This window comes from Narcine bancroftii, chromosome 2 (genome assembly GCF_036971445.1).
Source record: "Narcine bancroftii isolate sNarBan1 chromosome 2, sNarBan1.hap1, whole genome shotgun sequence".
Lineage (NCBI taxonomy): Eukaryota > Metazoa > Chordata > Chondrichthyes > Torpediniformes > Narcinidae > Narcine > Narcine bancroftii.
Genome location: NC_091470.1, coordinates 251,809,146 through 251,821,868, shown reverse-complemented (window position 1 = coordinate 251,821,868; position 12,723 = coordinate 251,809,146). Strand labels below are relative to the sequence as shown.

Sequence of the window (12,723 nt, the reverse complement as noted above, 5' to 3'; positions counted from 1 at the left end):
TTCAAGGGCCTGACTGGGACACTAGGATGCCGCCGGGGCAACTCTCCCAAAGTGACTTCCTCTCTCTACCTAGTAAGAGTTTTTATTTTTATTAGTTATTAATCATATTAATAAAGCTTTATCTGTGAACTTGGGGGAAGGTGTTAATCATTTCCGGCAGCATGGTTAGCATAGCAGCTAGTACAATTGGAGTTTGAATTTAAATTTTGAAATTTATGGGAATTACTTGATTAAAGTGAACTTTAATTTAATTAAAGACTTTAATACTGATTTTTTTTTTTTAAAAATTACATTTTGAACGGTGTTTTGTCTTTTAAATTATGTAATTGTTGGATATTGTTCACATATCCAACATCTGTGATCCCTGTAGGTGCCGGATAATCGGTATTTTACTCTATTTTGACTAATGAGGGAATTCTGGAATAATTTAACATTCCACCCTGCCATTAGGAGTGAAATCATGAAGGTGTTTCATTTAGATGTGGTGAACATCTGGTGCTCACTGATAGATAGGTGCATGAAGCAACGATAGAAGGCATTTAAATATTAGTAGAATTTGTCTTTCTCTGAACTGGGCACTGCAGCCACTCAAAGGATATAACAGCCTCCTCTCCTGTATTAAGGGCAAAAAGGTTAATGTTCCTGATGATCTAATCACAAATGAATGATCAAGTTTTACATTTCAAAATTTAAATAAAATTATTCGTGTTTGCATCAAATCCCCAAAGTAGCAGTACATTGGTGTTATCAAACAAGAAATCAGAGGTTATAAACAATTAGTAAGAAAATTTTCAGATCATGAATTCAAATTTGTTTCTTGCTCCAAATTTCATCAGATGGTGTAGATCCTGATTGACTAATCAGTTAAAGAATGCATATGTGAAGTGAAACAAAAGCTATCAGAACATGCATTGTGCCAGTACTACGACAGTCTTCATGAGATACTTAACTGCCAAGCACTTGCGCATTTTTGATCTTTCATCTGACACTGTACAAAAATTAGGATGCCAAAAGATTTTTTCATTACAATTGCAGTGTTTACTGACTGCAAGAGGATTTCTTGTTGTCTTTTCCTTGTTTTTATGCTGGGCATCAGCTCCAACCACGTTAACAGGTCAAACCCAAATATAGATAATGGTGAGATAAACACTGATTTCAACAACTTTGTGTGAAGACATTGGTTGCTTCCCAGTCTGGACAGAGATGATGGTCTTTGATTTAATTCTCCAGTCTGCAGGTTCCTCTGTATTTAATATCCTTTTTTACCAAAGTTCATTGGGAAAGAGATGTCTGTTTCCTGAGAGCTGTCACTGTTTGAACACTTGGCTTCTCCTTTGAGCTGGATCTTGCTGTTTGAGAGGCGCTGCTGTTGATCTTTCAATTCCAAGTAGGAACGGGAGAAGGTGTGAAAGATAGAGGTAACAGGGAAGGCCATGAGGAGAATGCCGCTCAGGATACTGCTCAGAGCTACCACCTGTCCAGGTATACTGCGAGGGACCATGTCTCCGTAACCCACAGTGGTCATCGAGATAACTGCCCACCAGTAGCTGCTTGGGATACTAGCAAACTCATGCTTGGCACCCAATTCCCTCTCTGCTAAAAAAACAAGAGGTGAGTAAAGTGCCATAGCCACGCAGAGAAAGAGCAGAAGGAGCCCAAATTCCCGCGTGCATCGTTGAATCGTGAGGCCCAATGTCTGTAACCCTAGGGAATGACGCACCAATCTCATAACATACAAAATCCTCAAGGCACGCAAAACCCGGAGGACCAGGCCTATTTTCTCCAAATCCAGGTTTCCAGAACCACTAGGCTTCTCCTCAACTGAAAAGGCATCAATAATCAGGCTGATGTAATAAGGCAAAATGGCCAATATGTCAATGGTATTCAGAGGAGTTTTTAGAAATGCGCATTTGCTTTGCGCTTGGATAAACCGCAGCAGGAACTCAAATGAAAACCAGCCCACGCAGACAGTCTCCAGTACGAATATGTTGTAGCACTTCTGGGAGCATTCACCCTGAGGGAAAAAAAGAGGAAGAGGAAAATCCGTTAAAATGATAGTTGGTGCTGTGTGGTGGGTAACTCAACCTCATTGAAGGGAATGTTTATAATAGCCGTGCTCCTGTACAAAAAGTACAACCAAGCCGCATAGGACAATTCAAACAGACTTTATTCAAATAACGTTAGCAGGAATGAGCAGTTGTTAGTATTGGGTAGACACCTCACTAAGATTGTTTGGTCTCATTCAAAGAACACAGTCACAGGGTACAATATTTCAGGCATTTTTCTGCATATAAATTGGATATCATTTCTTTGAATGTATTGTTTCAACTTATATTGTTACAACTTATGTTTTGCATTTTGCATATCCTCTTCCTAGAGATAGGGAAATGGTTTGATGTCTATCATTATGTACAAGTCATAATTAATAGACATCCTTCTTGTATACAAAAGTCATCTGAAGTCTTGAAGAGTTGCTCTCAGTACACACCAATATCTGTCTGCCTGCCTGATTTTTGGTTTTCAATTAACACATGCAAATAGCTAGTTTCACTCTAATCTTAAATTATTAAAAAGTTAACAGTGGTGGACAAAACTACTGAGCAGAAACAATGTCAACCAGGGACTGCATGGCGCCATCAGTGTTGCTGGATGCCTATTGCAGCCTTTGACAATTTACATAATGTCTAATGGGTAGTCTGACGTGGACATTACCCCTCCATAAATCTTCGTCCGCGAAGCCAAGCCAAAGAAAGAACGGGTAGTAACTTAATTGGCTGCATTTGGGCGGGAAACCGATTATGAATGGGCTGCCTTTTGACAGCTCGTTGATCCTATCAGTAGTCAGTTAGCACTATTGTGATAAAGATATCAGGCAGCCATCAGGATATCTGGAGCCTGGAGGTTCTGTAGAAGATGAGAGGTCTGAGAGGTTTGTTAGCTTTAAACTTCTAACCTATTCTCTGGAAGCTTTTGACTCAGTAAAACTTACACTGGTTTTCTTATAAACGATTTTGTAACTATCTTATAAACACAACTTTCTACATTTTTCCTATGAACACAACCTTCAACATTTCTACATGCTGAACCTGCCAGATGATGTTGCACAGCAAAGAAACTGGCTCTTGTGAATATCTTGTTAAAATATTGTGAGAGCATCCACTTGGGTATTGTGTTCCAAATTCCAACCACCCTCTTTTTTTTAAACTTTATTTATTCATTCAAAATACAGATAGTATATAACATATACAACAATAAACAAAAAACATGAATGTTATATTTTATAGAAAAAAAAGAAAAAATGAAAAAAGAGAGAGAACCCCCCCCCCCCCCCCCCCTTCAGCCAGCTCTCCTAAGGAAAGTCATAAAGAAAGAAAAAAATAGTAAGGAAAAATTAAACAGACATATTAAAATCTAATCAACATAAATCAAAATGTAAATATTCTGAATATAACAACAACTTACTAATAAAAAAGCTATAGTTATCGCACGAAACATATGTAATTTTTTCCATTATTAAACAGTGTATCCTCTCATTATGCCATCTATTAATATCAATCATATTTGTATCTTTCCACATATTAACAATACATTTTTTCTCTACAAATAATGCTAAATATACAAAAGCAAATTGAGATTTATCTAATCCCAAACCTTTGAGAGGTTGCAAACTGCCCAATAAAGATACTATCAGATCTAAAAGTATTTTAGTCTTATACAGATTTGGATTTATCCCAACCCTTTTTATCCATACCATCCTATAACATTTAATACATAAATGAAATATAACCCTTCTCTGGTACCTTCATAAGAAAAGTCTCAAATTTAGTCATTTCAGGCAAAATCATATCGCTACCAAACTCACATTTTACCAAAAATCTAATTTAAAAATAAAGAAACAAAGAATTCTTATCAATACCATAGCTGTCCCTCATCATTACGCCTAATCAAACTGTATAAACCTCGAACATTAAAAGTAGCAAACTTTAACATATCTACTGATATTACTAAAGACCAATAATATCTTTATATAAAAACTCAAATTATTGCATATAGGCCCTCCAATAGGAGAAAAAAAATCACAAAATAAAAGCTAGATAAAATGAAAATAAAACAAAATAAGAAAAAAAAATTAACAAAACCCCCTCCCAAAAAAAAAACTACCAAAAGGTAGTAATCCCTAAACAAAATTTGGGTGTGGATCACCCACCAGTGGCTGATGACTAACAGATACTAGAACAAATCTCTTCCTCCCTAGCCGAACAAAAAAAAATCTCAAAATATCATAATAACATAAAAAGTAAAATATGAATAAGAAGATTCTGCTATTCATCCAAGAGGTTCCAAACTCGGAATCCCATTCCAAAAGAAATTGGACTCTTTCCATTCCCGTTTTTCCCATTTCTACCATTTCTTCCATTTTCAGAACAACCAGATTTTTCTTTAGGAGACAATGGTGGTCTACGTCTTTGTCCTCTTATATCTGGCAATGAATCAGCAAAAATCATTGCTTCTTGATCATCCTCAAAAAAACGAGATTGATAGTCTCCATGAAACACCTTCAACACTGCCGGATAGTGAAAAGTAAACTTATAACCTTTACGCCACAAAACTTCTTTAACTGGATTAAATCGACGTCGATGTTGAATAACCTCTTGACTCAAATCAGGATACAAAAAAACTCTGCTATTCTGAATCAATAACGGACTTTGTCGTTTTCTCGCATTTTGCACCGCCAATTGAAGTATTGCTTCTCTATCCAAATAATTCAAACATCGAATTATTACAGGTCTCGGTGGCTGATCAGGTAAAGATGATCTCCTTAAAGTTCTATGAGCCCTTTCCAATACCAAGCCTTCAGAAAAAAATTCTTGCCCTAGTACTTGTGGGATCCAATCTGTTAAAAAAACGAAGAGGATCTTGTCCTTCCATACCTTCTGGCAAACCGACAATTTTCACATTATTCCTTCTACTTTGATTCTCCAAATAGTCTATTTTCCTCTCTAACTCCTTCTCATGTTCTCACAATTCTATAATGGACTTTTCAACCTTCAACACTTTTTCTGTATTAGAAGCCACTTGTTGTTGACATTCCAAAAAAGCAGACTGAAAATTTTTTAAATCTTCACAAGATGCTTCTACACGTACTTTAACTGTATTCAATTCTGAACTTATCCTTTGAGCCAACTCATTCATTATAGACTGAATGACAGCATCTAACTGCTTACATTGTAATTCAGAAAAGCTCAGCCCTGCTTTCTTTAACGTAGTGGCAGAACCAGGTAACTGCACCTCCTGCTGCAACTCAACAACAGGCTTTTTAATGGTCTTACTGCAGGTCTGGACTCCCAGCGACGCCACCCTGACTTCCTCAGGGGGTCGACGCTGGACTCCTCCCGCAGCTCGCAGTTTTTTTCAAAAAATCACGGATGAATTCGAGATCTTCAGGTTGAAATGCTTCCTGAAGCATTTCAGACAATGGAGTCGTCTTCCTGCAATCTCCCTCCGTTAAAGTCGGCGGGCTGCCAGAATCGGGATCCACTTCTTGGGAACACGCACCTTCCTCCAGAGAACGGGTAATTCCAGCGCTGTCCTTCACTTGGTGAGTAGTAGACATTTTTTTATCAGCTCCCACAGGCAGTCTTTGTAGTTTAGGCACTCAAGAAATTAAACCTAAAGCTGTAGCAAGTTGTTTAGGCCCCAAATCTTCAGTACTTTGAAAATGTAACTTCTTCTGCACTTGAGGTTTAATCTTTTTACCATTAATGGCCATAATAGTTTCTTAATACTTTAAACTAAAATTTAAGAAGTTTAAACTTGAAAACAATGGGTTAAAAATGGGTACTTAAAAGTCAGGCCAGAGAGGTCGAGATTACACGTCTAGACTCTATGCCATCTTGCCATGCCCCCCATTCCAACCACCCTCTGAATTTATTTTTCCTCCGTTCACATCTAACCCTCATCTTAAACCTTTGCCCTCTGGTTTTAGATATCTCCAATGAGGAAAAAAGTTTCTAAATATCTAGTGGCTGATAGATCCCTTGCTTTGATTCCAGGTCTGTAATCAGATCAGTCACTTCAGGAATTAGAAAGAGGGCTTATAACTGAAATGTCCCCCAAAAGCCAGTGACGAGTGTTCAGGGGAGTCTATGTTTGATCAGGGCAGTGTCATGCTCCACTGTGATGACCATAATCAACCAGGCTCCTTGTTCAAGATAAATTTTGCTTCAAGGCAATGCATGGACGTTGATCCCTTAGGACAGCCATTCTCAACCTTTTCTCGGCTATGCTCCCCTCACCCCACACCCTATCCCCAACATGGACTCTACTCAAATTATAGTAGCCCCCTTCCCTGTGAAGCGGTCAAGCTTTGGTTTCTTCCCTACTTTTCTCCTACCAACTACATAAGTAAAAATGTTCCTCAAGGTGAAAAGAAAAATAGGCTTTTACTTAAATGTGCTATTGCCCCCAGGGGCTCCCATTGAGGATGAGAGGATGGTTCCTCTGGTGGTGAAAACTGAAAGCAACTTGTGGCCTCATGGTAAGTCAGTTTGAGAGGAAATTCAGAGGGTGAGAATCTGTAGAACTCTCTAGCCTATATTGTTGTGTATGCACTCACACAATATAAGACTCAGAGACGTGATGCTTTCTCATCCTTTACTTCTATTAGACTAACCTGGCTACTGACACATGGGGCTATCTATATATATGGAAGGGTGACATCATGATGTGCAGTAAATGCTGACTAGGCCCCTTCGAACTAATAAGATTACATCAGGCCCAAGACTACAAGTGAGAATTAGAATACATCCCGTGAGTAATTATAAAATGGAAAGTACTTAATAATAATCGAAGCATATAGTCCTTAAAGTATTCAGGTGGTCTTCTTTCTCTTTTTAACCACCTCAGCATGGTTTGCTGTGCCAGTCTTTGCTTAAGACCTGTAGATAGTGAGGTCGGTGGTCAAATCAGCGGCGACTGCCCACCTTCGCTGACCTTTGGCGGCGACTGTCCGTCTTCACTGCCCTCCTACTGCTTGTCTCAGTTACTGAACTCCTCATTGGACTGCTTGGCTCTGTGACTGTCTCTGTCCCCTCCCTCATGCGGTCTGAGGGTTGGGATGGTCAGGGCAGACCATGGCAGGTCCGGTTCCACCTCCTCCAGTTCATGAGGCAGTTCATGGACCTTAGTGTCAGTCAATGTGTCGTTTCCACAATCTGACCCCACTAGAACAGAGTATGAACAGGGGATCAATTTTTGTAAGATTATTCCTACCACCCATGGGTCTTTATATTGTCTATAATCTTGTACCAGAACTCTCTCGTCCACTTCCAATGTTCTAGGTGAGATTGATGGCGATGCTGTTTTTTTGCAATCTGAGACCAAGATATGAATGAACTGTGGACAGCCTGGTCCCCAGGTTGTGGCCAAACATTAGTTCTGCTGGGGTGTGTTTTGTGGTAGAATGCGGTGTGTTTCTCTACCCCAATAGGAAATCTGCGATTTTTGTATGTCCAAGAGGCATTTAAAAGTTTCATGGTTTTCATTGCTTTTTGAACATTTATACAAAACATTCTGCCTCCTCATTAGTACTTGGGTGATAGGGTGTGGACAAAATATGTCTGATATTGTCGCGCATAAATGTTTAAAAATGTTCTGATGTAAATTAGGGCCCATTGTCCGTAATTAATTCATGAGGCAATCTGTAAGTGGCTCATAGACGGTCAATCGTGCGATCTGCTTTAGTATTTTTCAGCTCTGAAACTTCTGGCCATTTGGAGTGTGCGTCCACAGCTATTAGGAAAGTCTCACCCATGAATGGTTCGGCAAAGTCTACATGAATCCGATGCCAGGGTTTGGATGGCCATTTCCATGGGTTAGCTTTGGCTTGCAGCATTTTTGGCTGCATTGACTGACATACTTTGCATTCTCTTACTCTTGTTTCAATGTGTCTGTCTATGAAGGGCCACCAGACACGCATCCAGGCCAGTGCCTTCATTAGTACCATTCCCGATAGTTGTGGTGTAGTTCTGATAACATGGTAGTTTGCCAATTGGCTGGAATAATTGTACGGGTACCCCAGAGTAAACGTCCTTCTTCGACTGATATTTCATGGCGGCGTTTGTAGTAGGGTTTTAGATCTTCTGGAATGACTTCAGATTCGGGCCACCCATTAAGGGTGAAGTATAGGATCTTGCTTAATGTTGCCTCTTTTTGGGTTTCCTTTCCGATCATCTGGGCTGTAATGGGCAGTCGTTGAAGTTGTTCTTGGTTGATGGCAGCTGCCTCTGCTGTCCATTTACTAATTTCTTCTCATTGTTCTGTCTCGGGTAGAAGCGTGGGTGATAAGGCATCTGCATGGCTGTTGAGTCTTCCTGGTATATATTTTATATCATAGTTATATGCCACTAGTAGCATGGCCCACCTTTGAACTCTGGCTGCAGCTAATACTGATATACCTTTGTGTGGCCCCAGAATTAAACTAAGAGGCTTGTTTGTGATCAAGCTGAATTTTTTTTCATAAAGATATTGGTGGAATTTTTTACACCAAAAATTATTGCCAATCCTCTTCCTAGTTGGGCATAATTGTGTTCGCTTGTGGTTAATGTTCACAAAGCATTTGCTACTGGTTGCTCACCTTTTTCTGTGATTTGGGATAGTACCGCTCCTAGTTCCACAGGTGAATCATCCACGGCTTGTGTAATTTCTTTACTAGGGTCGTAGTGGATCAACAACTATTTGTTGACGTTAGTATTTCCTTCAGTTGATCAACTGTGTTTTTAGTTTCTGTGTTCCAATACCATGTTTGATCTTTCTTGAGCAATTGGTTCAGCAGGCTGCATAGTGTAGACATATTAGGGTTATATTTTCCATAATAATTAACAAGTCCTAGGAAGGACTGTAATTCTGATTTATTGGCTGGGTATGGGGCCTTCCAAATGGCTTCTGTTCCTGGTGGATTAATTTGCACCCCCTCGTTGTCGATTGTAAACCCAAGATATGTTACTGAGGGGCACATGAAGACCCATTTGTCCTTTCATAATCGTATATTAGCTTGTTGTAGTCTGGTTAAAATTTTGTAAGTGTTCACTGTAGTTTCAGCCCATGGTGATCATATCATCTAGGAAACACCCAACTGAGAGTCCATGTAGTAATTTGTCCAGCATTGCTTGAAAAATCACAGGTACTGCTTAATTCTGTCAGGTATGCGTGTGTAGGTGAATAGTCCCAAATGGCTATTGATTGTCATATTTGATTTTTTTTTGTCCAATTCTATCTGTTGATAAGCTTGTAACAAATCTAGTTTTGTGAATTTTTACCCTCCATTTAGTGCTTGGAACAATTCTTCTGCCTTGAGCATGGGGTGTTCGGGTATTTTAAGTGATGGATTGATAGTGATTTTGTAATCGCCACCAATTCAAATTTCACCGTTTGCTTTTCGTACAGGTACGATGGGCACTACCTAATCACTGTATTGTATTGGTTCTAATATGCCATCATGTCTTAGTCTGTTTAATTCAGCCTCAATTTTCCTTTCATAGCAAATAGGACTGTTCTGGCTTTGAAGAATTTTGGTTCTGCATTATCTTTTAATTGCATTTTGGCTTGAATACCTTTGATTTTCCCCAATTCTTGTTGGAAAACCACTCTGTGGTGGTTGAGGATTTGGTCAAGGTCTGGCTGGGAGGTGTCCGTTTGGTTTACATTTAGTATTGAATCGATTTCCAGCAAGTCAAGGGGAATGTATTGTAGCCGGTTTCTTCAAAAAAAATGCTGGTCGCTGGGTCTCTACGATGTAGAGAGAGTGTTTTTGGTTGCTGTTGTTTGTGTTGTACTTGGACCATACTTTTTCCAAACACTTTGATTCTGTCTCCTGTAACAGATCTTAGAGTTATTTCAGGTGTTTTTACCAGGAGGCATGGTAGCAAGTGTTCCTTTACATCTAACGGCATTGGGGACACCTCTGTCTATGTGTCTAACTCCATCTTCAGGGGGTGTCTGTTTATTTTAGCCGTATAAAGATTGCTGTGTTTCCTCCGTTTATTCCTCGGATGTGTAATCCCTCAGGAGTTGAAATGTCAGGACCTTGATTTCCCACAATGGAAGCATTGTTGGTGGGAAGACCTCCCGACCAGTAGGTCTGGTTGACCCACATACAAGTTTTTATCTGCCATTTCAGAGCTCCAGGCAGTCCTATATGCAATCTGTAATTTAACGTCTTCATCCATTGCTAATAAATTTTGCCTTGCTTGCTGATTTTCAGCCCCATCACTAATTTGTCTCACAGTGTCTGATTTAGAAACTGCTCGAAATGACAGTGCTCCGCCAGTTTGCACAATGATGGCAGGTATTCACTTATTGTTTCTCCTGGTCCTTTCTATCATAACTGGTGGTTTGGGGCTTAAATTGTTCCTTAGAGCTGTGCATAATTTTTTTAATGTCCTTGTCTCTGGATCCTCCGGGGACAACAAGGTCTTAAGGAGGTCGAATGTTTTGCTGGCCATTATATTGAGGAAGAGGGCATGTTTGCATTTTACTGGACCTTCCACAATATTGTGGGCTATGGTTTAGTGGTTAAACCATTCTAGCTAGTTATCTCAACTTTCTTCTACTTTGTTGAATTCCCCGAACTTTCCCTCCACCATCTTGGCACACTTTCACCTTGATCTTTTGGTGGAAATTTGTTGGGGTTGCTAGGTAGTTGTTTTCTACCTTCTGTTGTTTTCTTTCTCACGGTTGGTGCAGGTTCCCCTAAATTGTTGAGGAGGGCAATTTCCAGGGAATTTGGACCACGGTGTGAAAGCCCCAGGAGGTCCGTCCTTCCTGGGAATTTCACCCAGGTACAAGTAGGCACACCGCTCGCCTGCAGTGTGAAAAGGCCTAATGTCAGAGAATGTGACATGTAAACTTCCCCCCCTTCCTGTTTCTCTCCCTTTCCCCCTCTTTCAAATTGGTTCATTTCTTTATAGTCTAAGCACACAACATAGTGACACCTGCACTTGAGCTCTTCTGAATTTCAATTAAAATCAACATCAGATGCAGAGTTCAATGCACATGTAGTTCAACGCCCATTAGTTGCACTTACGTATGCCTCTATTTAATTGCACATTTTAAAATGGATCTTACATGAATCAGTCCTTCAGAATATTTGGCCCTTGATGCATCATCAACAGCTACCATCTTTCTTATGGCCCACTGCTGAAACTTCTGCACTGACGGTGCAAAAGAATTCTTAATAAATGCAAATAAGTATTCATACCAAATGCCACTAACTAGTTTGCAAAATATCACCACAGAGTAATTATATTCATCCTTGGCAAGAATATTTTACAGTCACACAGGAATAAATCGGATCATAAATAAAGGATGCTAAATTCCAACAGGGAAAAAGTCCTAAGAACAAAATGCTTATAAAAACCATTCTGATAACAAATGGTTTAATTTTCATTTCAGTATTCCTGATAGTGGCCATTAAATATTGGGACCAATCTTCCACTAACCCAAGGTGGCTATTGTCAAGCTGTCCTTGGGCCAGTGTGTCCCTAACACATCATTCTACAAAAACATTAGGGCTCATTAACATCAAAATGATTTTTAAATAAATGTTCTCACTCTTAAACACATTTCATTTGATTGAATGTAGTTAATTATAAAGGCCTTCCTTTGATTTGAAATGGGAATAGTCCACTTTTCAAGCTTGTTCGTTGCACTTACCAAGGGCTGGGAAGCCTGCAGAAGTTTCCACTGTCCCAATAGGCTCCACAGGAATTCCAAGTGCATAAATGGCAATGGTGGAAGCAGCAAGGTGCTTAATGAGCACAAATTGCTCCAATCTCCGGTGACACCCATGTTTATATCTGGGTTACAATGATCCTTCACCATTGTTAACTATTATGAAAACAATGGGCCTAATCACCCCCTGCTATGCCTGTCGGAACCAAAAGTGCGTTCTTTGTGGGCAATGGTTTTGCTGCGGGCGTCGGCAGCATTCAAGGGTCTTGAGGCTGCGTGAGTTCTGCTGATGCGCACGCTATTCACTGTGGCTGGTCGGTGCATGTGTGTGGGTTTCAAGTGGTTGGATTTTATTTAGCCTGCGTGGACTGGTATAGCGGGACAGATGAGTGAATAGAGCTCCGATATTTTCTGTTGACCATTAATCACTTTAGCATGATGTTAACATTCCCACATTACAATGATTGTTACCACGTTATGTCCTTTTGTGTTCACTAATAAACAGTATAAAATGCTTCTGGACCTCGTTATAAATTTATTCTAATGGGCCACAGTAAAGAGCCGACTTAGCCTCCATGTGGCTTTTTTATGGATAGTTCACGTCTCCAGAATGGAGGACCATCGCCTTCCCAAGATCGTGTTATATGGCGAGCTCTCCACTGGCCACCGTGACAGAGGTGCACCAAAGAAAAGGTACAAGGACTGCCTAAAGAAATCTCTTGGTGCCTGCCACATTGACCACCGCCAGTGGGCTGATATCGCCTCAAACCATGCATCTTGGCGCCTCACAGTTTGGCGGGCAGCAACCTCCTTTGAAGAAGACCGCAGAGCCCACCTCACTGACAAAAGGCAAAGGAGGAAAAACCCAACACCCAACCCCAACCAACCAATTTTCCCCTGCAACCGTGTCTGCCTGTCCCGCATCGGATTTGTCAGCCACAAACGAGCCTGCAGCTGACGTGGACATTTACCCCCTCCATAAATCTTCGTCCG

At 40.2% G+C, this 12,723-nt stretch overlaps 1 protein-coding gene across 1 annotated transcript in view; it reads right to left on the bottom strand.

Annotated features, from left to right (window-relative positions):
• Window positions 1-924: 924 nt before the first annotated feature.
• Window positions 925-12,723, bottom strand: part of LOC138752673 (voltage-gated potassium channel regulatory subunit KCNG2-like) — a 36,850-nt gene continuing 25,051 nt past the window's right edge. Inside the window, exon 2 of the mRNA XM_069915400.1 lies at window positions 925-2,014. Coding sequence (XP_069771501.1) covers window positions 1,250-2,014 — 765 coding nt within the window. The 3' untranslated portion in view covers window positions 925-1,249. The remainder of the gene's footprint in view (window positions 2,015-12,723) is intronic.